Source organism: Morus notabilis, unplaced genomic scaffold (genome assembly GCF_000414095.1).
Source record: "Morus notabilis unplaced genomic scaffold, ASM41409v2 Scaffold137, whole genome shotgun sequence".
NCBI classification, from domain to species: domain Eukaryota; kingdom Viridiplantae; phylum Streptophyta; class Magnoliopsida; order Rosales; family Moraceae; genus Morus; species Morus notabilis.
This window is the reverse complement of record NW_010358172.1, coordinates 1-25242: the sequence shown is the minus strand read 5'-3', so window position 1 is coordinate 25242 and position 25242 is coordinate 1. Positions and strand designations below refer to the sequence as shown.

The 25242-nt window shown below is 35.5% G+C and overlaps 5 protein-coding genes across 5 annotated transcripts; 2 read left to right on the top strand and 3 right to left on the bottom strand.

The window, feature by feature from the left end:
• Window positions 1-74: 74 nt before the first annotated feature.
• LOC21407673 (proline-rich protein 4) lies at window positions 75-1924 on the bottom strand. Its single transcript, XM_010091988.2, has 2 exons — window positions 1680-1924; window positions 75-1259 (listed from the first exon to the last, which is right to left on the bottom strand). Exons 1-2 carry the CDS (start codon window positions 1843-1845, stop codon window positions 463-465), a joined length of 963 nt encoding a protein of 320 aa, XP_010090290.1. The 5' UTR covers window positions 1846-1924; the 3' UTR covers window positions 75-462.
• Window positions 1925-5546: 3622 nt separating this feature from the next.
• LOC21407672 (translocon-associated protein subunit alpha) lies at window positions 5547-8602 on the bottom strand. Its single transcript, XM_010091987.2, has 8 exons — window positions 8438-8602; window positions 7540-7710; window positions 7402-7452; window positions 7104-7192; window positions 6779-6856; window positions 6427-6630; window positions 6024-6095; window positions 5547-5885 (listed from the first exon to the last, which is right to left on the bottom strand). Exons 1-8 carry the CDS (start codon window positions 8496-8498, stop codon window positions 5835-5837), a joined length of 777 nt encoding a protein of 258 aa, XP_010090289.1. The 5' UTR covers window positions 8499-8602; the 3' UTR covers window positions 5547-5834.
• Window positions 8603-10889: 2287 nt separating this feature from the next.
• LOC21407671 (protein XAP5 CIRCADIAN TIMEKEEPER) lies at window positions 10890-14318 on the bottom strand. Its single transcript, XM_024161571.1, has 12 exons — window positions 14066-14318; window positions 13851-13916; window positions 13663-13727; window positions 13451-13563; window positions 12885-12963; window positions 12696-12772; window positions 12547-12608; window positions 12320-12451; window positions 12177-12230; window positions 11882-11947; window positions 11415-11489; window positions 10890-11108 (listed from the first exon to the last, which is right to left on the bottom strand). The coding sequence occupies exons 1-12, from the start codon at window positions 14234-14236 to the stop codon at window positions 11058-11060; spliced, it is 1011 nt and encodes a 336-aa protein (XP_024017339.1). The 5' UTR covers window positions 14237-14318; the 3' UTR covers window positions 10890-11057.
• Window positions 14319-15372: 1054 nt separating this feature from the next.
• Window positions 15373-17540, top strand: LOC21407670 (transcription factor bHLH121). Its single transcript, XM_010091985.2, has 5 exons — window positions 15373-15604; window positions 16059-16180; window positions 16269-16396; window positions 16491-16970; window positions 17078-17540. Exons 1-5 carry the CDS (start codon window positions 15537-15539, stop codon window positions 17228-17230), a joined length of 951 nt encoding a protein of 316 aa, XP_010090287.1. The 5' UTR covers window positions 15373-15536; the 3' UTR covers window positions 17231-17540.
• Window positions 17541-19873: 2333 nt separating this feature from the next.
• Window positions 19874-23118, top strand: LOC21407669 (triosephosphate isomerase, chloroplastic). Its single transcript, XM_010091984.2, has 9 exons — window positions 19874-20204; window positions 20697-20723; window positions 20988-21057; window positions 21372-21495; window positions 21786-21870; window positions 21981-22113; window positions 22295-22468; window positions 22604-22686; window positions 22792-23118. Exons 1-9 carry the CDS (start codon window positions 19983-19985, stop codon window positions 22846-22848), a joined length of 975 nt encoding a protein of 324 aa, XP_010090286.1. The 5' UTR covers window positions 19874-19982; the 3' UTR covers window positions 22849-23118.
• Window positions 23119-25242: the final 2124 nt, after the last annotated feature.

Genomic DNA, 25242 nt, shown 5'->3' with positions numbered 1-25242 from the left:
TAATTGCAACCCAAACCGATCTCGAGTAAATTATTTCTAACCTTTACATGTGACCCAAGTAGGAACAATCAGGATTAAAAAAGGGTTCATATATATTGCATGAATGAGGTGAAAATTACATCAAATTACAAAGGTCATATGCATTTGAGCTTGACATACATATAACCAATATGACCACATACACAAGAACAATCCCACACAGACCAACTCAATAATTAACAAATAAAACGGACACAACAATTCACTTCTCCCCTTATCCGATCTCTCTCTCTCTCTCTCTCTCTCTCTCTTTCACACACAAATATGTTCACCAATGTGCTTACTTCCGGATATTCTTTGAAGGCTTTATTCCTACTAACAGAAATTATTCCCACGCCAACTTTCATCACAGAAAAACGACATTATACCATGTACTTTAAGGAAAGAGCATATACTTATGGCACTTGCTAGAGCCTAGCTAATTTAAGGGTGGAGAGGATCATAAGATGGCACAGAAGGTGAGTATCCGATCTTGGGGTGGTTAAAATACTTGTGGTGGATCTTGGGGAAGAGAGGGTGGTGAGGTGGAAACTTTGGGGATGGTGGGAGGTGTTTGTAGATAGGGTGTTTGAAGAAAGGGTGTTTAGGCTTGTAAGTAGGGACCGGTGGCGGGAGAGGCTTCTTGTAGACAGGAACCGGGGGCGGGAGAGGCTTCTTGTAAACAGGAACTGGTGGTGGGAGCTCAGGCTTTTCCTTCTTGGGAGGGCATACCTCCTTTGGCTTAGGCTTAGGCTTAGGCTTAGGTTTGGGCTTAGGCTTTTCTTCCTTTGGAGGGGATGGTTCTTCCTTCTTTGGCGGAGGAATCTCTTTCTTGGGGGCTGGCACTGGTGGTGGAAGCTCCTTCTTTGGGGCAGGCGGCGGAAGCTCCACCTTCGGCGGGGCATGGAAGAATGGGTGCTTGTGGAAGTGGTGGTGCCAGAAGAATTCCGAAGCACATGTGATTGGTGAGAACTTGAGCTTGCCAGAGAGCCCAAATGTGTGTTTCTCATTGGTTTTGGATTGGGACACTATCTTGGAGGACTCTAGTCCATCATGGGAAGGGCATGGAGTGGAGGATGGGCTGTGGAGTTGTGCATAGCAGTCCTCCTTCAGCTCTCCTTCCTTTTTAAGGATGTCCTTTGGGAGGGACACTTTGAATTTCCCTTCCTCGTCGAGCTCGCCCGATCCTTGTGTTTTGAAGTGCCCATCTGCTGCCTTGCAGTCTATGGTTACACGAAGGCCTGCAGCTCAAAGTGGTGAACATCATCAGCTCAAAGAATTAACAAATCCAAAATGAGGGCCCCGATTATTTTATAGATTCGAACTACTGTTCAAAACTTTTTGCTACAGCATTTCTCTCACGAAATTTTATATCTCTATTCAAGCTTTTTTGTTCAAACCTATGAACCAAATGGGCTAGAGAATTTTCTTACATTTTTAAATCATTATGGTGTCCAAAAATTACTTGAATGATAAGTTGGAACTTGACTTGGTAATGAAAGATGAGAAGCAAGCAAAAATATGTGCAACAAAGTAATGCCATTTCAAGTCATGCAGCATATATTTGACACAATTTCTATGCATGACAAAAGAGTGAAAAAATACCATTTGATTGACCAAAAGAAAAAAGCACACACAGTTACAACATGAAGTTATTTTACCTGAAAAGGCTTGCTTTGTTTCGAAGTTGTTCTCAGCGCAGTCTGCGCATTCTCCGATCCCGACAACCTCGACTGTCTTGTCATCAGCATAGGCAAAGCTCACCGCCAAAGCCAGAGACAACGAGAAGCACAGAAGCGCTCCTCGGCACAGAGGAAGAATTCGCATTGGAAAATGCACCCAACAACTCCAGATAAACAAGAAAAACAAAGAGAGAATAGAAGAGGAACTCCTCTAGTGAGTTAACTTCTATTGCAAGGCACGAGTTTAGTGAGTCCTAGAAGCCTCATTATATAGTGATATTAGATGCAGTTTTTGATTTGATCTCACCGACACTGAATTAAGCACCTCACATGAGGTTAGTAACCCCTTTAGAGAGATGAAATGACCTTGATCTTTGAGAGTGAAAACGACAACAACGTGCTCTATGGCTTTCATCCACTATATGGACATTATCTTTCATTCAATGAGCTCCCAACTACACAGCTAAATATTTTTGGGATCTATCTTTATATGTCTAAACCTACTTACCAGCAGCAATCATTAATACCCTCGTTTTCAGAAAATAATAAAAATATATATAAAAAGAAAGGTTTAATTGGTGAGATTTTTCATGCATTTTGCATAACTGGCAAAAGGGTATGCTTATAATGATTATTTTAATGTCACAACATTTCTTTTCTTTTTTTTTTTATTGAATGGATTAGAATTTAGTCCTGAACAGTTGGGAAGTCCGCTAGGAGTAAGTATATACCAACAAAATGCATTTTGAATATCAAATTCACGTGAATCAACTGTATTTCGACCAAATTCTTATCTGTCTGTGTTGGTTATATACTAAATCTGCAAACTCATATGCTTATTTTTAGAAAATAGCAGAGTTGATCTCAACCAGAAATCTTTCCATGTTTTCCCTTGGGTTGAGCCGAGTGGTGGATTTAAAAATCTAGAAACTTCAAGCAAAAAAAGAAACATAAAACATCAATCAACTTTATGTCAAAAGGGCAATTGTGGGTTTCTAATCTTTTCCCAAAAAAAAAAAAAAAAAAAGAAAAAAAGTTTGGGAACTTCTGATGTTAGTCAACATAAAAGACTACATTAAGACTATAACAATACATGACAAGATCAAGGGCCCTATTTTTTGCTATTTAAAATAATGTTGAAAATTGAGGATGGTTAGGGCCACAATCCACCAAACTATTGGGATCTAGTTGCTAACTACATGTGAGCTCTGGTTAGTGTACAGTTTGCTACATAACAAGTCTTATTTTGAGCCAAAAATTAATTGTGCTTATATCATTTTCATTGCGTTCTCTTTCTCAAACCAGTTGTCTCAAAGGACCATTGGATCACATCCAAGAGTCAAGTGTTAGAGTGAATACAATGTTAACAAGTCTATATAATCACCCTTTTTGTCTTAATCATCAAGGAGATTTTCTGCAATACTAGGATGTTATTGTCCATCAGCATTCGCCATAAGTTGTTGTCAATCGTCATTTGAAGACTGAGATTAGTGATTACATCGTTCTTTTTTTTTTTTCCTTGTCACATAATTTTTTAAGGTCTTAATCTCATTTTGACGTCTAATTTTTTGGTAACAAATCACCTTTCCTTATTGGTTCTCATCTTAAGTCCATGCCATTAAATTTTCCTGTCTTTCTTTTCTCCTCCTCTTTTTTTTTTTTTTTTTCCCTTTCTATAATGTAATGTTTCCTGTGTATGTCATTAGTAGCTAAGCTTATGCAGTAGATAAAAAGCACTGGCCATATAGAGTGACCACACTTAAATGAAGGGTCCACAACTATAAATCACTCTTTCATGACATTTTAAATTGACAAGTCTTGAAAAGCTAAGATATGCCAAAAAGTAGTCAAAATGTTCCCACTTGCATGCATACATTATCAACCAATCACAGTAACTGTAAAGAATATAACAATAAACAAAAAGGTATTTAATTATGGCAGTGATTATTTCCATCACAAATCTTTAATGTGTCCTGAAATGATGGACATGCTTCTTTTGAGTTGGAATCACACAGTAGAGGTAACACCCTCACATACCTTGCATTTTCTACAGAATTTAATTGCAATTAATGGAGTATAAAAGTTTCAGTAAAACATGCAGAGCTGCACGGGCCTTGCCAACTCTCATTCCATTAACAATTTGTCAATAAGCAGTGGGCAGTGGATTCCAAATAATCCAAGGACACAGACTGAAAACAACAGAAGAGGCTTAAAAAAGAAAAGGAAACCGTTAAGCCCTTTTTGTTAATCAAAATAAAAAAGTACACAGAACTCTGTAACAGCTTAAAACAAAGACCTACTGGTAAAATATCTTTTCAAGCCATACCATAGAAATCCCCTTTTTGTTATTTCAAGTTTGATTAGGAGGAGGATTCCGCATAATTTTGGCACTAAACTGGGGTTTTGAGCTACTTTTGCTTCTATTGAAAGATTGATGTTGAGAGAAAGTAGCATTTGTCAATGTCTCCAAAACGCAGATAAAGCAAAACATTCCTACATCAAATCATCAATGCCTGCTGTTGGATTATTGGAGAAGAAATCTCTTATTAAAATGAAATTACTCCAAAACAAGAGAGCTAATTTAGATAAGCTTATATGGTGTGGCGTCGTTTTGGACAGGTCATGTTTCTCCATGACGTTTCAAACTCAAGATAATGACACAGTCACACACGAAATTATGCACCTCAAAGAAAATTGATGATTTTTGTTAAGCAGTGTGTGGACGATCTGTCCCACAATTAAAGCCATAAAACTGCCAATACAGTCACCACACGCAAATTAGAGCTGTCAAAGATATAAATGATGCAGCTTTAGTAGGTGATATATTTGCATACACTCCAAGCTCAAAATGAAAAAGGCAGAAAGAGATATTAACAATCTAATAAAACTTGTAGATACTCTAAATCCATCAAGTGGTTGTTAACAATCTAGAGAGCAGTGTCAAGTAATCCCAAACCAAAACGGAAACTTGAAAGTTGAGATGTCAATAGTTTTCGCTCTTTATGAGGTTGTTGGAGCTAAAAAAAAAATCACTTTTTTTCTTCACAAGATCCTATAAAAAAAGTTAAAACTGCTCAAAAGTTCACTTGGAAGCCAGAAAGCAGAATCCAACTGTCTTCTTCTCTTTGTGACAAAAAGGCTCAAAGCAGTCCCTAAAGATAAATTCAGAAGTGAAAACAGTACGGAAAGCCAGAGGAGAATGGGCATAAATGCTTAAAGCCGTATACTTTATCCAACAAGCCCCAGAATCCGGGTAGATTTCATTTTTCCAACTGTTAAATACAAGCTAATCTAGATCCCAGTTCGTGTGCCCTTTTCATAATCTGTGGAAGTACAAATCCACCGCTTCATTGATGTAACAGATACCAACTACAAACAATATGACAAAGCCAATCCTGTTTTATCTCACAAGGCAAATTTCTTGTTGCTTGGGCCACAGTCTAAACCCACCAACCAAGGGATTTTAAATGGATAATCTTAATAAATACCTATAAAAGTGCAGTCAGAATTTTTATCTTTTATTCTTAATTCATAACCTTTTTAATTAAATAATTACACTAACAAAAAGATATTTAATAAGAGTAAAAATATAACTCATGCACTCTCAAAAATAAATTATCTATTTTTTTCATCTTAAAAATGGGTGTTTCAATATGGGCCTTGAGATTACACGGCAAAAATGCCCTTGTGCTTGTGGAGGAATTTGACATCATAATTTTAGTTTTAGTAGCCGCAGTAGTTTCATTGAAACAATCATACATACACATGGACCAGACAACATACGAAAAGGCTTAGATATAGATTCTCCACAACTACAAGTAGCCAAATGGAGAATATTCAAGCGGTTAAGAAAAAGGATAATGCAATATAAATTTAAGTTGTAGAAAAAATGGTATCCTCATTAACTTAACTCTCCGTTAGTTGACTTTCAAAAAGGCTCAAGCCAAATCCAAGATATTGAAAATGTAAAATCTTTCCCATAAACTACAACAGCAAGGTAAAATTTCTAGTCTAGTTGTCAAAACTAGTTCAACCTTCACCGCTCTCTTATATCTCCAAACCCCTAACGCAAGTCATACAAGAGTTTGAAGCTCAATGTATTCGCTTCCGTAGCAGAACTATGACAACTGTTATCTACTTCTTCTTCTTCGACTTGCTAGAAAGTGACTGAGTATATGCGGTTCCCTGAGCATCAAAAGGACAAAACCAGACAGATTAGCAGCAGTAATCGGTACCGTGAGAAGGGATTAGGAGCATGTTTTCCATCTACTACGAACTTGGGTTGTAAATTTAAAAGAAATGCTTTCATTATTAACCACACACCTGAAGCCATTCATCCATCGAGGCATCGATGGACCTGGTCCCCACTTCCACCTTGGGAGCTCTCTTGGTTTTCTAATCAAATATAACAGACACGTAAATAATTATTTTTATGATGAAAACCAATGCCAAATAAATATGACAACACGTGAGAACATAAAAGGGAAAATATTTCTAACAGGGTGCTTGATTTTCTCTTAAGCGTATCTATAGATGTAAAGTTTATCATTACTCCCTTTCATTTCTGAATCTCATATCAATAATCAACTATGTCACAATTACCATCACAATAGCAATTAATTTTCAAAATTCACACGTCTTCTAAGGAAAAGAAGAGTTAAAATTGTAGTGAACAAAATCGGTGCTATTCCAAGAAAGGAAATAATTCATATTGAAATGTTAGTACCTTGGAAAGATTTTTTATTTGACCATGAATGTACAACACAAGGAGAACAATACTAGCAATTCCAAGGGTAGCAAGGAAAACAGACTCAATGCTGAGGAATACACCGGCCTCGACAACTTCAATAGTACCATTGTAGAAGGTGCTCTGATAGGGTTGCTGGTCTATCTCATAGATAATGGTACCAACAAGATCAAAAGTTCCAGGCTGCATTCAAAACGAAGAGAAAATATTAAAGCTAAGTTAGAAGGTTTTCTCATGCATCTTGTAGGGCAAGAAGTGAAAAATAACCCAAAAGAGTGAATTCAGAACTGCATAATATGAATATACGTAACTTTCAACGTAATTTGAGTACCTGCAAGTACTTGCTCACAGCAAATATGTATGGGAAAGTAGCCTGAGCTGAAACTGGTACTGATGCATTGTTAAAGCCCTATAAAATATAAAAATTAATGCACGTAACACAGTGAGATGACAAAATGAATGCACCAAATCAAGCAAATGAAATCATGCAATCTTAATGCACTTCGTATAAGTTGAAAGCAAGAATTATGAGAGATTGATCAAATATTAGGACATACTGATATGTAAACATTTTTGACAATTCACACAACATGATCCAAAACAGCTAATTTGATAATTGATATAAATGCAATCAAATTTGAAATCCCACGACTTACCTGTGCAGTCAGATTTTGAACCAACATTTTATGGTCAAAAGGCAGATGAACACTAGCCTTAATCGCGATGACGTTCACGCTTGAATCCCCTGGATTTTTTTTTTCATCAAGAAAAGCAACCAAGATACAACTTTAACAATTGTAAACAACAAATGGAAAGGTACATTTACACGCCCACAGGAAGAAAAAGAGAAAATTGGTAATAATAGAATATGACCGATAAATTATGAAAAAAGAAAACAGTAAACGGGAAAAAGCGAATCAAAGATGCCAAATTTCCTTTTTTTCATTTCATTACCATCATTTTTCACTCCGACAAGTAGCTCAGTCTCTTCTCCGGCTGTAATCACTGCAAAGAAGAAAGAAACCAACTTAAAAATCACACGTCAATAACAACAGAAACAGTAAATACTCTTTCATCAAAAGGAATTCTCACATCGCGCGCTATTCTTTGGGAAAACAGAGACAGTCTCAACTCCTGGAGCTGGGCTAAAATTTCCATCACCAAAGTCCTGTATATCCTCACCAACGATCCCAAGATCACTGCTTTCTTCTACGGCCTCAGGAACTTCCACATCCGAATCCGAATCCGAATTACCCCTAGCAACTGAAATTTAAATAAATAAATAAAGTATATAGATTCATCAAAATAGGTCCACTAAACATGCAGAATAGAGCTAAAAGTAGCGTAAATATAATAAATCCCCAATAAGGAATTAATTGGCCCAGAAAAAAATTATATAAGTTGACCATCAAAATACCAACCAAAAGCTATCAGAACCCAGCAGATCGAATACGAAAAATTTATTGCACTAGCTTAAGTGATGCGAAAGTCTAATTAACTATAAATATGCAACTAAGTTGAGAAAATGATAAATAATAATTTTCAAAAAAAAAAAGAGCCATTAATTGCTTTCCGAAGCAGAATCAAACCTAAATGGCCTCTCAAAAGTATTGATTTCTACATAAACGCTCAGAAAAAACCGATGCAATGATATCGAGCCAAACTTCGATTACAGCAAAATCAGATACCCCTCTTTCCTCCACGAAGAACATCCAAGAACAAAAATTCAATATCTCGCGCAAGATAATTTCTACCAAAAACCAATTTAGTGGTCCACAAAAATTGATGAAAAAATAACGCAACGGAAGCTCAAAACAGAACAAGTGCACTCAGATCTCACCGATCGCACCAGGCATGCATGCATGCATCAAAATCTAGCGGATTAATTATTACAAAACAAAAATTATGAAAATAGTTTGGTTATAAATCACGAAGTAGATGGTTGGTGAATTGAATAGATCTAGATCTGAGAAAAAAGCGAAAATTGAACCTTGAAGGAAAGGGGAAGCGATGAGGAGAAGAGCGAGAAGGAAAACCCTAATTAGCTTCATTGCGACGATTGGGAATAGTGGCCTGTACGGCTTATTTGCTCTCTGTTTCAGAAATGAGAGGCGTGGGTTTCAACACAGACTCCGAACAGGGACCAAAGCTTCGGTTCTCGGGTCAAAATGGGCGAAATTTGTATTTATATTGTCGTGTTTCTACATAAATCGTGAAAAGCGCTTTAAAAAAAGAGAAAATCCTTAAGAAAATTACGTTTTGGGACGAGAACAGAAAACGTCGTCGTTTAAGCTTGTAGGTACAAAAGTATGCACAAAGTCAAGCCTCACATACTGGACGACGTAGGATCCAGAAGCCCAATGCAGCCCAGCCCAACTTTGAAATAATACATGGAGATGAAAAGATGGTAAAATTTTGTAACTAGCTTTTTCACGTTTTATACTATGAAATATTAGTGATTCTTTTATAATATTTTAAAAATAGTAAAATTGTAGTAACTAGCTTTTTCACGTTTCATACTATGAAATTATGTAGTTTAAAAGTTTTAAGTTTTTTTAACATTTTGCTGTAAATCTAATCTATATGCTCTACAAATGGTCTCGTCGAGGTAATCTATTACAATGTTGTCATTACTAGCGGATGTCATGTGACCGATAACAATCGTCTGAAGTAATCTATTAATGATAATCTACTAGAATTTTTTTCTTTTTCAACACATAGAACCGATTGTCTCCACCTCTAATTGCTAGCGTCGGTCGCTCGGAAGTAATTTGGTAGACTATCACCCCTAATCTACCATTATTTCGTAATTTTAACACCGATAGTAGGTTATTTCTGATTGTCTACGATGACATATTTACTTATCAGGATTGAGGAATGGAAGTCAATTTCATGTTTATTTATTCTTTTTTTATCTTGTAATAGGAATGAAATTGGTGGACCCTTCTCAAATTTGAGATTGACACTCTCATACCCTCTGTTGGGATTGGAATTCTCATTCCTAATATTAACATTGAATTACTATCATACCCTTATTTTACTTATAAATATACAATTAGAAATAAAATTCAAAAAATAATAATTACAACATATATTAAAATTTATTTTATTTGCCTAATATTATAATATTAGCATAATTATTGTTATAGAATAAATATGTACTTTATTTTTTTATTAAATTAATAATATATTTAAATTTTTAACACTATTTTTTATTTACATTTATTTTATTTAAAATTTTTAACAATATATTTTTATATTTTAAATAGTTGTACAATTTATAATTATTATTTTAATACCCTATTATTACAATAAATATTTTAATTATGACTAATTTTAATATAATAAATACACAATTTATTTTTTAAATTGAAAATATCAAATTGACTTAATAGGTGTACTAATACTTTTACATTGTTTCATTCTGATTCTAGGTAAGTAAACGCATGAATGCGATTTGAAATAGCTCCGATTCTGAATTTTATCACTATTCTAACTCCGATTCTTACCCACTCTAATTTATGCTCATTCCGATTATACGTAGGTAAACATGCCATGAAAGTCTCTAATTTGAGTTTTGAGTCCGGCCAATGCCATGTACCTATTCTTAGAGTGCACGTGTCTTGAATTTTACTATTATTTTTAATTAAAATCTTTTTAATTAATATAATTATTTAATTAAAAAATATTAATCAAAGTAAAAGGTAAAAATCTAAACATAAGATATATTTATCCCCTATTCGTTTTTTTATCATGTTTTTTCAGTATGGGTTTTTTCTTTTGTTTATTTTCTGTTTTGGCAACTTTTCTTTTTCTTTATTTTTTTGTATCCCTGTTTTCTAAATAAGAATCGTAATCCTAATCGTAATTAGAATAAAACACAACAAACGGAAGCATAATAACTCAAAACCTAGAAAAAAAAAAGTGAATTTATAGATTATTTTGTTTGTAAAAAAATGATCTACCAGTATATTCTATAATGAATTGTGCGGCACAAGTTTTATATCTCAAAAGTCGTGAGAGAAATCTAAAGGTAAGATCTTTTCGTGGTATCCATGTAAATTGCCAAATAATCAACGTAGGCTTCAAAAAGCCGTGTCTTTTTATCACCAATGCATAACGAGAACTATAACCTGGAGCTACATCAAGATTAAGAAATGGTTGGAAAGAAAATTGTCACAAGACACTTGAGAAAATTAGTAATCAATAGTTCAAAAGAAAAATAAAGAAAAAGGAATAAATACAAAAATCTAAGGAACAAACTTATGATTTTATGAGACTTATCTTAAAAACAAAAATAGCACTGCCAAGATGACGACCTCATTATTAATAAGATCTATTTAAAAAAAAAAACCCTGATTAATACGATTAATATTAATGAGGGAGTCTTCGCCTAAAGGGGCCTTAACCAGTTAGTTGCCTTTGTGGTATTACCCTTAAGGTGACACAAGCAACAATATCAAAATCCAAACAAAACTAACGACAATATCCAATATGCTTAGCAGATGAGTTTGAAATCTCCACTTTCCTACCTATCTCATTCTGATGTTCAATCTTAAAGACTTTGGAGAAACGAGTAAAAACAATAGTACATAATAGTATTTATTTAATCAGTCCCCATGAATGGTGTAGCGCTCCCACTTCCTTGTTGGATCATAAATCTGCCATAATGCACAAAGTGAAAGAGGATAAGAAAACATTATATGGACTGTCGTTGAATAAACTCACGTACATAGAAGCAAGCATATACAAGTTATAGGCTAGCTACGCTTGTTGGACCTGAATCACTCAATCCGATTTTCATCGGATGACTCAGTTTTGCGTAGTCTAAGTTAAACGTCCTAATATACCTTTTATGGAATACTTTACTCTTTTTTTTTTTTTTTGGCTCTTGACTTTTATGAAAACTGGATTTGCAATGTCAAAGATGATATGCTAGTTATATATAAGTAGAGAAAGGGTCTAACCTCCCATCTTGACGCAGGGAAAATATGCTTGTTCTTCTCGTACCAGTGCCTTTCAACAACTTTCCCGGCATGAGACTGGCAGAAAGGTCAAGCACAAAAGAAATGAACGTTAACATGAATATAATTATAAATTTACTGTTCTTGAAGGGAAATAGGGGGGAAAAAAATAGTAAAAACGTGTGTGAGATTGAAAGAGATAACTATTAACAACTAGACTACTAGGCGACATAAACAATAAATACTTGGAGCTGCCTAATTAGCACATAGCCCAGCATGTGGTGAACAATCCATGAACCAATTAATAGGTGTGTATTCACTATATTGCAAGTAAATGATTATGAAAACTAGGATTTATCCCTGAATTAATTTCATGTAATTAGTGCCCGTGTGTTTCGATTTTAGCTTTACCAACACAGTATATTAATTGTAACTCACAAAAGCAAGATGTAAAGAAGACAGAATAATACCTCATCTTTTTCTATCGTTGCATCGGCAATTGTTCTTACATCCTCATGCACATCAAAGTGAAACAGCTGCAGAGAAGAAAACACGTCATATGACTAACATCTACGAAGTGCAACATGCCATGAAAGTATAGTAAAAAGTAGAGTGCAAACACATACGAGATACAGCCTTAATTGAAGCATCTTATCCTTTCATAAAAATTGAAAAATTGAATGCAATAAGCTCGTCTTGTTCACCTCTACTAAACCATCAATTATGCTATAACACATAATACAGAGCAAAAAGAAGAGTCATTACCGGTCCACTTTTGCCCCTAGCCTTGTTAATGATTAGCTCGTAGAAACTATGTTGCTGTACTAGCACAAAGACAGATGATACAGAATTGGTTAGCAGAAAGCACCAGAACTCTACCTAAATTCATCTATAAACTATTGTCTTACATGCGGGATGATAAGATCTTCTTTCACATAAAGCAAATTCTCCACAGAGGTCGTCCGAATCTCTCGAAACTCTGGTGCAAGTTGTTGCTGAACAGCCCGAAGAAACTCTCCTATGGTGTCACCCTTGCGTACCTGAATGGTGAATAGAGACCATAAAAAGAAATTAATTACTAGAAATATAAACAAGTTAATCACTAGAAAATGTAAGTTGGTATAGTTTTACTTGCCTGGATCACTCGCCTATGGCCTGCTCCATCCCAATAACTATAGGTAATTTCAAGGGGCTCATCTAAAATTAAAGGATGCATTAAGTTGGTATAAGATTTACTCATGTCATGAACATAAAATTTAAAAAGCAAAGGTCAAAATGCAGTACTTCGTATCTGCTCCTGCTCAAGTAGCCATTGTTTCCGCAACCTTTCACGCTCAGCTTGTTCCTCAGCCTCACGCTCACTGAAACGGCATCCTCAGCAACTCTAAGCTCAAATGTTAGGAGCAAGATGACGGAAAATAAAGAGACAGACATACAGATACACACATGGAGATAGATAAATAGATACCACACCTGTCTGGCAAAAAGCTAGTTTCCACTGTGGGATCTTTGCCAAATTTAGCATTGCGTAATCTTGCTGAATCAGTATTTTCTGAAGAAACAGTGATAAACCATTAGATTAATATGAATTCTAGAGAATCGGCAATAATGTTTGTGGTATGGGAAGCCATGAGAATATTTAATCATGAATATCTATCACAGTACCAAAGAATCCCATTTATATCAAGAATTTAAAAAAAAAAAAATCAACGAATGCAACAGAAATACCAAAATTATCCATAGTAGAGATTTAGCTGTATTGCAGGAACCCCACTGCCCATTTCTAAACATTTTCAATCTAAGTAACAAAATCAAAATAATCAGCTATTATTAGTAGAATGAGTGCTGAAAAAACAGCTTAATTCCTTTTCTTTTTTTTTCTTTTTTTTTTTTATAAATAAAATGGGGCAACAACTCCATTTTTGTCCCTTTTTACACAAACTGCAATACAAGCCAATCAAGAATGCCCTTTTCTTTCCTACAGAAATAAAAGATACGCTATTTGGAATGAAAGAAAACATAATAGAAAAAATCATTACGGTTTTCTCCATCTTCATTTTCACTTCCGTTCTCAATGTCATCTGCGAAGGACAAACGAGAACTCCCCTTAATCTTCCTCTTTTTACGCTTCTGTAATTGGAGCTCCTCCTCCCTAAAAATTAAGCAAAATAAAGCAGAAAAAAATAACTAATATGAAAAAAAAAACTTAAAAATTTCACAAATTTAACAAAACATGCATCCAAAAACTCACTCCTGTTGTAACTTCTGAAGCTTTTCCTTCTCTTCCTCCTCGATCTTATTCCGGATATTAACTCTCTGCAACAACCAAAAAAAAAAAAAAAAAAATCAACAAGAAAAAACAAACCTTTGCTAAACATCCATTCCTTTATTCATCATAAACCAAAAAAAAAAACCTAACGCACCGATAAATCCCGTTACCTTCTCAACATACTCCTCTCTCGTAACCAAACCGACAGTTTCCTTTTTAAACGCTGTCTCGAGAATCTGAAGATCACACGCACAACAACAATCAATTAATTATTTTCTCATTTAGCAAAAAAAAAAAAGTAATTATTTTCTCCATTTCCTGAGCTTAATCAGAGTTGAAACAGAAATCGAGGAACAAGAAAACCCTAGATTGGTTGAAGACGAACCTCGGAGGTGCTGGAACCGAACTGGAGGAGGCCGGGCTGGTCCTTGGCGGAGGCGGACTTGGTCTTGAGCTCCTGGATCTTCTGGCGCTCGGCTTCTCTCTGCTTCTCCAGCCGTCGGATTCTCACGGCGTCCTGGGCCGTCCCCACGTACCCGTCCCCCATGCCCGACATCTTTTCTCTCTCTACCTTTTATCTGTCTGTCTCTTCTAAACCCTTCTCGTTTCTGTTCACCTACGACGCTCGCGAAATTCTAAACCCGCCGTTGCTCCGGTGGGTGGTATTTATATGATGTGAGGTTAATTGCATTGGTGAACCATGGATTTATATTTGTCAAATTCGGCCCCATATTTTTTTATTTTGATAAAATTGACCTAAATTTAATATCTATTGCAATTTTGGTCTAATAGCCAAACAAACGCCAATTTATGGTCAATTGTCATAAACGCACCAAAGTTTTTACACAAATACATCCCAAAGATTTTATTTATTACTTTACAAACTGGACTTAAAAGTTATTGTTTAATAAGGGATGTAAGTTATCAATTGGATTGCCTTGTCAAAGCTATTATATTTAAAGTCTTAATAACGAGATTAAAAATTTAAGATTAGTTCAAAGTACATAAGTGTAATTTATCGCATGAGGAGTGGTGTATGACTGTTGATTGATCGCTCTTACTTCTAGATGATTTATTGTTCTTTTGATTAGAAAAAGAATAACAATAGTGTTTAACCGCTAAATTATAAAATAAAATAAAAAACAGAGAATGGATCAAATTTTTATATTTGAGTTAAATTTCATAGAAAGTTTATCTCTATCAAGACGTTCAACATCAAATTATATTCATATTTAAAAGGTACGCATATTTGGATAAATTGGACTCTATAAAAATATTATTTTTTCTCACCATTAAATACATTTTAAAAGCCTAGTAAAATAATTGTGTGTTGATAGAAATCCCACTTTTAAAAATGCACCGCTAGATTTGTTGCCATAGAAAAGTTCATCTTATTTAGAGAAGGCCAAAATTCCAATCGTGCGAATATAACTCTAAACAGTTGTTTCGTTCATTTCACCGATTTGAGTTTTTAATTTTAGATTTTTACAATTTAAAACTCTCAAAAAATGTCACTTTTAATTTTTTCTGTTACAGTAAAAAAACTCTTAAAAAATGTCACATCTCAGTTTGAATTAAAAACTCAAATCCGTTAAGTAAACGAGGCAATACTTTTTTTCATTTATTTATTTATTTTTTAATTTTCAATAAGAAGAGTTAAAAATACCGGTAAGTCCAATGGACTACGGCCAAAGCTTGGGAGGCAAAAGCAACGCACAAACGCCACAAGACGACGCCTTTTTGGAGGTGGAGATAAGCTTTCGCAGAAGTCGCAAGCTTTTGCAATCAGAAGATTCACAGAACAGAACAATTCAAAACCCACACCAACACAAAAACACTTTTCTTTACCAGATATCATGAATCAGCTCCGACACGACGACTTTCTTCAATCCCCGCCGCCTTCCTCTTCTCAGCCCAGTTCCAGGTTTCTTTCAATAGCCCCCCCAAAATTTTACGTTAATTAGAAATCTCTCTTTCTTTTCCCTTTCAAGGATATGCGCACAAAATTTCTCCTTTTTTAATCTCTGGGATTTATCGGCACCGTTGAATTGAACAGTTTGTTTTTGTTGCTAATTAGTTCATAATGGTTTAGAAGCTAACAATGTGGATCGATATTCGATGGGTAAAGTTGCTTTTTTTTTTTTGGCTGATTTATTTACTATAATTTTTCCGGTATTGATGCCTCGGTAAAGTTCAAGTCTTTAGCAAATTTCGTGAGTAAAATTGAACAGAAAGAAAGATATATTAGATATGAAATGGTCTTATTTGGTTGAGAAAGTTGGCAAATCATACGCACAAGGCATTTAAAAGTCGTTTTGTTTTTTTTGCCCACAATAGAATTGTATACGTAACCAAAATAGTTTGTCTTTTTTTTGTAGCCAAAGACCTGAAGCTGACATCAAGGATTGTATAGCTGCGAGAAAGATTCAGAAGGCTGACAGGGAGAAGTTGAGGAGGGATCGACTAAACGATCAGTTTATCGAGTTGGGAAATGTTTTAGGTATGAAAGATAAGTTAATTCTAATGTTGTGGAAATGTTAACTCCTCTTACATTTCTGTTCATCGTCACTTGTCACAATAAAATGCAGATCCTGACAGGCCGAAAAATGACAAAGCAACAATTTTAACTGACACAATCCAACTGCTGAAGGATTTGACTTCTCAGGTTAACAAACTTAAAGCTGAGTATGATATTTTAACTGAAGAATCTCGCGAGGTGATCTTTCTATCTGTTTTACTCCTTGAAGGATGATTTTTCTTTTGTGGAATTTCTTCAATATAGTTGATTTGTCTATCTTGTTTCAAAACAGTTGACTCAGGAGAAGAATGATCTCAGAGAAGAGAAAGGTTCTCTCAAATCTGACATTGAAAACCTTAACGTTCAGTATCAGCAAAGGGTCAGAACGATGTTCCCCTGGACAGCTATGGATCACTCGGTTATCATGGCCACACCTTCATACCCCTATCCAGTACCAATGCCGATGCCTCCAGGGCCGATCCCAATGCACCCACATATGCAGCCATATCCGTTTTATGGCAATCATAATCCAGGGGTCATTCCTAACCCGTGCTCAACTTTTGTTCCATACATAACTCCGAGTACCCTGGTTGAACAGCAGTCCCAACAATATGTATCTCCGGTTATGCACCCAGGAAACCAGTCTGATGTTTCAGGCAAACAAGATTCTAGAAACAAGTCTTCAGGGGAGAGCAAGATTGAGAGAAGTGAGGACTCAAATGATGTTGCGACAAACCTGGAGTTGAAGACTCCTGGATCTGCAACAGATCAGGTTTGTTGCTGACTTTTAATTTACTTCAGGAAGGAACCAGAAGTCCGAGGCCATCTTGAATGTTAAGTATCAGAGTCATCTTGGAATTAACCTTTTGATTATTGCAGGATTTATCTTCGGGACAAGGAAAGTCTCCAAGGTCCGTGAGGAAGGAAAACAACGTCATTGAAAGAAGTTCTTCAAGTAGATGTTCTTCCTCTCGTAGTGTGCAAGACAGCTCGTCAAATAGCATAGTCAGTAGCAGGAACGTCAATGATTGACAAAGAGAGTAAATACAAGGAACAAAAGAAAAAAAAAGGTTCTTTTTAACTTGAGCATTTCGATCATAGATGTGTTGCTGCTAATCTAATGTACTTAGTTCTCTCTGCTGCTCCTTGTTTGATTTCAGTGATTGGCATTGTTTAAGTTTGAATAATTGATCTTACCCTTAGTTGAAGCACTTTTTATATGAAGTAAATTTGTAAATGCTAAAAATTTTAAGCAACAAAGATGTAAGGAAGAATTGTTGTAACTCGTCAGGATTGTTCAATGCATATACTGTGGCTGGAAGATGTCCAACTTGGGTTTGAAGGATTTTGCCGTAGCAGTCTTGGTAGCTAATTCGACAATGTTTTATATCCGGTTTCCTAATTTATGCAGATTTTGCCAAAACGACATTTGTTTCAGTTCCAAACTTTCTTTCTCTATAGCATAATAAAGAATTCTGAGAGTTCTAGATAAGCACAGTGTGGTGTGAAAGGGCCATAAGAGATGGCACTCAAAGCATTAACTTCCAAAGGAATTCAATGCTGAAAAGGATGCGAATGGGGTGTCTGAATGAGGGGTTTTTTCTTGGGAATGGATGTTATTTAAAAATGTACCATAAAGGCCACAAGCGAGAATACTGATATGAGTAGATGTTAATGATGGAATTAGCAGATTTATAGCATATGAGTAGATGTTGCTTAGGAAGTTGAGAATTGCTGTTGTTTGTACTAATTCTTTATCGTTTTGATCGAGTCATTGTTCAGACTCATTATTGTTTGTATGCTTGGCAAGAATGGTTGTAGCACAAACAAACACCAAAATGAAGCACCGTGTTCAGTTTTAGTGCTTCCCCAAAACTTGGTAAATATCTGTTAAAGATTTTTTGGGGTACAATTGCAGAGTATGATGTAGTGCATCCTTTAAAGAAGAATCAATAACAGCCAAAGAATCAACTACGAGACTGGTCTACGATCAGTAGATCGGGTACAACTTGACCTTACCCGCTTCCGGGCCCAACTAAAGACGTCTCGTTCGCCCCCCATCTTCGAGGTTGAGTCATAACTTCGTCTCTACTAAGAAAAATAAAAATCCCGAACAGTCTTGTGTTAAGCTATCCAAAGTCTACTGAAATACGTTGTTGCTTTAGATTCTATTTTGGTCGGTTTGGATTATTGACGTAAAAGGTGCAGAAGGACAAAACATGCTGGCTAATCTGATCTCATCATCTCAACCGTAATAACTGTTTCTTGGTTTGCACTGAGTTTTAATAATTTTTTTTTTATTCAAAGATTATATAGCTGTTTTTCGCTTACATCAGTTTGCAGCTCACATTGTTCTGGTCCGAGCCGAAGAATTTAGTTTAATATTAATTTCTTGTGAGTTTTTCTGGTAGCATCTGAAAAAATAACTATTAATAGTTATTTATTTTTCAGTTAGATTTGTATTAAAAATTGTCAATTTTTTTTTTAATTTAATGTGATTTTAACTAAATTTAACAATAAGAAGAGAAAAGACACCGACAAAATGACTACCTAAATAAGTGGTTGTTCCTTAGAGTTAAGAGGTTAGGTGGTCCAACTACCCATCAAAGATTCAAAGGCAAGCAAAACCCTCATCTGTTTGAAGTTAATCGCCCACCTTGACTAAGATTCAGTCACCGTGTTTTGACTAACCAAACAGATCTTTTTTCTTGCTCTTCTGAAATGTGAAAGTTTCTCAACTACGTCGTCTTACTAGTAGGATTAATTTTTTATCTGTTGAATCTGAATCAAATCAGATTAAAAAAATATGCAGAACATATAATTTTTAATATAAATTTGACAACTGAATAAAAACTATTAGTAATTTTATTTTTTTAGTCCTGTGGAAAAACTCTCCTGAAATATAACAAATCTCAATCTCTCTCTCATTTTTCCTTTAAATGAAAATATATATTTAATATTTGATTGAGCCATAAAGCAAGTCACGTAATTTTGGTGAATATCTAGCTCCCGAGAGAGTGCAGACTACAAAGGTCCACAATCCACATTCATAGCCATTGACCACATATTTGCCTGAAGATTCAAACCACTCCATCCACATCCAACCCCTGTTTTTTAACCTTAAACCACGTGGCAGGATGAGAAAGACCCTTACTATGTATCCCGCCGGGAACGAAAACAACAAACGACGACGTTATATGCAAAGAAAGATCAGGAAAAAAAAGCCACCTTCCCGTACGCGTCTTCTCGTTTAAGGACAGCGACACCGGCCGGATATTATTATCGGTCATTCTAAAGTCTATTTACCTCAACCGCTTCTAAAGCGCGTCACTGCACTTCAAGTCAAAAAATAATAATTAGGATAAGAATTGACGAAAAACAAAAAAAAAATTCAATTAGGGCTTCTTGTTGTTATTTTTATATGAATCTGAAGGGTTAAGATAAAGAAAAAAGAACTATAATTTAACATAAAAATAAGATCTTGCTTTGTCACGCTCTTATCTTATGAAAGCGATAAATGATGATCAGGGAAAAAAAAACGCAATTTTGAAAAAAATAAATACTAAAGCGTTACTGGTGGCGTGTGTTTAACGCTCCAGAAAGCCGCGTGAGGGAAAACATTTCCTCCAATTTTGCTAACCTGCGCCGGGTTTTTCCATAAAACCCCCTAGGAACACCACAAGTAAAATCTTCGCCACTCCTCAGTCTCCTCATCATCACTTCTGGTACCTGCAACAGCTCTCATCTCATCTCATCTCATCTCATCTAATCGGACGACTCGGCTATGGCGGTGACCTCCACATCCCTCGCATCCCAACTCTCCGGGCCCACATCCCTCTCCTACTGCCCCAACTTCTCCGGCCTCCGACGGTCCTGCTCGAAGCTCGAGACCCCTCACTCTATCTCAGCCACACAATCGCTCTTCCAACACCTCCATTCCCATCTCCGCCTCTCCTCCTCTGCCAAGCCCTCCAGAGCCGTCGTCGCCATGGTCGGCACCGGAAAGGTTCTTCTTTTATTTTAATGTTTGAAGATTCCGCTCCGAATCTCAATCGCTAAGATTCTCTGTTTGTGTGTTTGACTATTTCACATATTTACTGTTTGCAATTTTTTTGTTTTTGGCGATTTGAAGAAAATGCAATAAAGAGGGGAAAAAAAAGATTCAAGCTTTGTCGACAGATTTTCATGGCTGGGCTTTGGATGCTCTGTTTTGCTGAAAAGAGAGTAGGATTTTTAGAATTTGACTTTTTGACAAGATAAAAATAAATAAATGTCTGTTAAAAGACGGATTATTCGCTAAAATTGACACCTAAATTAGCCATATTTAGTGTTATAGTTTGTTCTAGTTATGCTTCGAACAATATAGTCATGTAAATGTGTTTGTTCTTTGAAAGTACCGTTTCTGAAGTAATTAGACACTGTTTAGATCATTATTCAATATTGAGTTGTTCTCCTTTTTCTGTTTTCTGATTGATTTTCTCCTTTGTTTTGCTTGCAGTTTTTTGTTGGCGGGAACTGGAAGTGTGTAAGTGTTTTCTTCTAAAAAAACGTAGTGAATTTTATCTACTTCTGTATTAATTTGGAATTTGGTGAACTCCATTTCCTTTTTACATATGAATGTTTTGTTATAACAATAGTGACTTTCTCAATAGAACGTTAAGGTCAAACATAATTTTGTAACTGGAATACGGAATATATATTCTAGTCGTGGAATTTGCATTGTTCTTCTTTCTTTTCTACTTTAGCTGTGCTTATTGGTGTTCTTTTTTTTTTTTTTTTGCCCATTTAGAATGGCACAAAAGAGTCCATCACCAAGCTTGTCTCCGACTTGAACAGTGCAAAATTGGAGAGTGATGTTGGTAAGATTGATGTACTACATTCTCTGTTGCTATTAGTACTAGACTGCACCTTAAGCTTGTTTTTGGATATTGTTTCATTTATGAGATCTCTCTATGATAGTTCTTAATGAATACATTAGAAAACTAAGCTTGTGCATATTGGAAAATCTCTGAATGATACAGGACTGACATTGTGTGTATATATGACATTTGAATTGCCCGTAAGGTGTAGTGTCCCTTGTATGGTAGAAGTTTGATAGGTCTATCTTATTTGCATCTATTTCACTATTTTAGTTTTCAATTAAATTAATTAAAATTTTGGGTAAAATGTTCAGATGTTGTTGTAGCGCCACCTTTCGTGTACCTTGATCTGGTAAAGAACTCATTAACACACAGGATAGATATATCTTCTCAGAACTCTTGGGTTGGAAAAGGTGGGGCTTTCACAGGAGAAATCAGGTTAGTTTACTCTTTGTTTTGGGAGAATATGCTACGTCTTTCTTTTTTTTTTTTTTTTTTCCTTAGAGAAAAAACATGCTAGCGATTTAGTTGCAACATACTTTAATTATGTACCTTTTACTCTCTCTCGAAACTTTTGTTTCTTTCTTTTTTTTACTTGGAGATTTTGATGCCCCTATATTTTTGCTTGAATTTCCAAAATATCCAATCATTGGCAGCATCACCTAGACATTTACATATTTGTCGGACTTTGAATGTGCAAATTTTATTAGCGTTTTCTGCTTTTATAGTGTGGAACAACTGAAGGATATTGGTGCCAAATGGGTTATTCTTGGGCATTCGGAGAGAAGACATGTCATTGGTGAAGATGATCAGGTGAAAATTTCAAAAGTTTTAATTTGAGGTTTCTCGCAGAAGACGGTGTCCATTATCTTTGTTGGTGTCAACTGACTGCTGGGGTTTAACTCAACCTTTGTGACCTACAGTTTATAGGAAAGAAAGCAGCTTATGCGTTGAGCGAGGGTCTTGGAGTGATAGCATGCATTGGGGAGCTCTTAGAAGAAAGGGAAGCAGGGAAAACTTTCGATGTTTGCTACAAGCAATTGAAGGCTTTCGCAGGTAACTTTTCTTGCTTCAAGTGTCTATTATTGCTCATTAACTGTCCAGCATTGTGGAAATCTTTTATGTACTTATTATGTATAATTTGTGTAGACATTTATGTATGTATTTGAGAGAGATTCTATTTTCACAAGAATAAATAACTTGTTACTGGCCCATAACACTGCCCTTAGCTTTGCAGATGCAGTACCCAGTTGGGATAATATAGTTATTGCTTACGAGCCCGTATGGGCTATCGGAACCGGTAAGGTGGCTACTCCTCAACAAGCTCAGGAAGTACATGTAGCTGTTCGAGACTGGCTTAAAAATAATGTGTCAGCGGAAGTTGCATCTAAAACACGCATTATATACGGAGGTACCTTATTTGCGACAGAAACATTCCAATGGTGTGATTACTCTGATACGTGGAATTTTCGTTTCTGATAACTGGAAACATCACGATACTTCCAACAGCTGCTAATGATTATAATGAAACTGAATCTCATTTCAGGATCTGTAAATGGAGGTAATTCCGCTGAGCTTGCAAAGCAGGAAGATATTGATGGTTTTCTCGTCGGTGGTGCTTCCTTAAAGGTATTCTCTATCCTGGTTTTGAAACTCTTGAAAGATTAAAGCACATGGTAAAGTTTCCATGATTTTAGTTATGGTGAGATTTATTTTCTTTTATTAATGCCGCAGGGTCCCGAATTCGCTACCATTGTCAATTCTGTAACAGCTAAGAAAGTTGCTGCTTGATGTATGAAGGTTTCGGCCACAAGAGCTAAATAAGACCGGACAACCCAAATCCATCTTGAAGAATATTATGAAAGATCTATTGAGAATCAGTTTCGTTTGAATGGGTTTTTGTATCAATTTTGAAGTTTCTCATCCCCTCTAAATAAGAGAGTAAAGTTCACTTCTTTTTCATGGAACAACATTGCGGGGCATAAACAATTCCTGAACAGGATATGTTGTCAGCACATACTGGGAAATGGTATTTCAAGGCTTCTCATTTTTGTCAATGAACCAACATATGTGATTTCACTATTGCCAAGGCACAACAGCGTGTACTAGCCCTAGACTCGTGTCACCTGCCAGTGTTTCTTGATCCAAGCTCCTAGTCCCACGTGCCAATTGTCAGCGATTGTCCATATTCACTTTAACATGAGTAAAGTGCATGCTCAATCCCTCCGTGTTAAGGTTGCAAATTGGCATCAAACACTTGAGTGGGTATCAGTCCAAAGTGAAAGTTTGTCAGACAGATCCCTCACTCAAAGCATATATGCCAAAGCAACCATACATATATATATATATATATATGTGTGTGTGTGTGTGTGTGATTATATATGTATGTATTTATGTATCATTAAAAAAGGAAAACAAAGATTATCTTCACTACTTATACAAGCCCTTTTGGTAAAAGATCACATTAGAGAGACCAAAGAGAAAATGGAATGGTTCTACCCCAAGAGGAGAGGTCCAGAATGGAAGCAGGGCTGGACAAGCCAGACCATGGCCTCTATTTCCCCACCACCATTTCATTTGCTCACCATTTTTGCCATAGTCATGGTCTTACTGTGGCTTTCTCAGTACACTGGCTACAAAGCCCAATTACAGCAAACAACAGCTAATTTCCAGTTCTTCCTGTTCTTATTCCCTATTCTGTTGATACTTTTCATGGCTTCATATTCTTCGAGTTGGTGGCCAAACTTTCAGCTCCGCCGAGTGCGGCAGGAGGCGTCAATGCAACCAGTGGCAGCCGGGAGCTCGCCGTGGGGTGTGGCCATTTTCGTTGTGCTGCTTTTGATTTTACTTTCTTACCAGTCTTCATTTCATTCAAAGTGGTTTGGACCTCTTCGGAGTTCGGATTAGTTTATGTTGCTTAGTTCACTTAAAGCTGGGACTTCTTAATTTGCAAGTTACTTGTTTGTTACACAAATACAAACGCACTTCTTTGTTTTGTCTTCCCCCTCCCCCATATTTTTTTGGCCAATGCATCACTTAGACCTCTTTCACTTTACGAATTTAAATTTTCAATTCGAATTAAAATGTGATATTTTTTTAAAATTTTTTACTGTAATAAAAAAATTAAATGTGATAATTTTAAAAAAAATTTTATTATAAAAATTTAAAATTAAAAATTCAAATGGAGAAACGAACAGACCTTACTTTATACGAGCCATACAATTTGAACGTGTCAAATCTGGGCCTTCCTGGCTTTGCTGATTGTTATGGGGCATTATGAATGATGGCCCCACAAGGCCGGTGCGTAGGTTTGGATATTTAATTCATAATAACATGCATTTGTCAAACCAACCATGATTTTCTTGCTTCGACCCATTTAGTCAAAGAAACGTAGCAATGAAATAGACATTTAACCTTTCAGTAATAATAGGCACATTCTAGAGATATCAGAATTTAATCCATTATCAACCTAAGTAGTTTCTTTTTGCTTCTTTTTTTTCCCAACTAAATTTAATTAGTGGGAAATTCGGGTTCCTGGAAATTGAGCCATTTATTAGATCAGTGCTATCTGCTTGCAAATAGTGGTTAAAAACTTAGAATGATCTCTCCACCTTGATTCTTTTACAACTAATTAGATTTTTCTGATTTCATGGTTTACCGCTTTTTTCTTTACTTTTCTTCTTTAATCTCTATAGTTTATCCAAAGAGTAAATTTTTTTTTTTCCCTCTTGGGGCTTTAGTTTATCTTGATATCCAAGTTGGTAAGGGATTACTTGTCTTTCGGGTAATTATACTTCCTAAGCAATCATATAAGGACAAGCATGCCTCTAAAATAATCATAATTATTAAACAAAGAGAGCATTAGTATTCACCATAAATTAACTGCATATTATTACGATCTTGGTATAATTTTTTCTAGCGTATTACTTTTCACACAACTTCATAAGCAAGCAGAAGAACAATATTCTCGTTATTAAAAAAAAACATTTTGCAACAAAACTCAAAAAAAATTTAAACTCAAGTTACAACTTTATTCAAATTCACATTCTTTTAAGTTCTAACTTTATTCAACTTTACTTAACTTTATTCAAATTATAACTTTAACTCACGTTATAACTCAAATTCAATTCAAAAATTATACTCAAATTACACTCCAAAATAACAATCCCTAAATAACCTGAATTA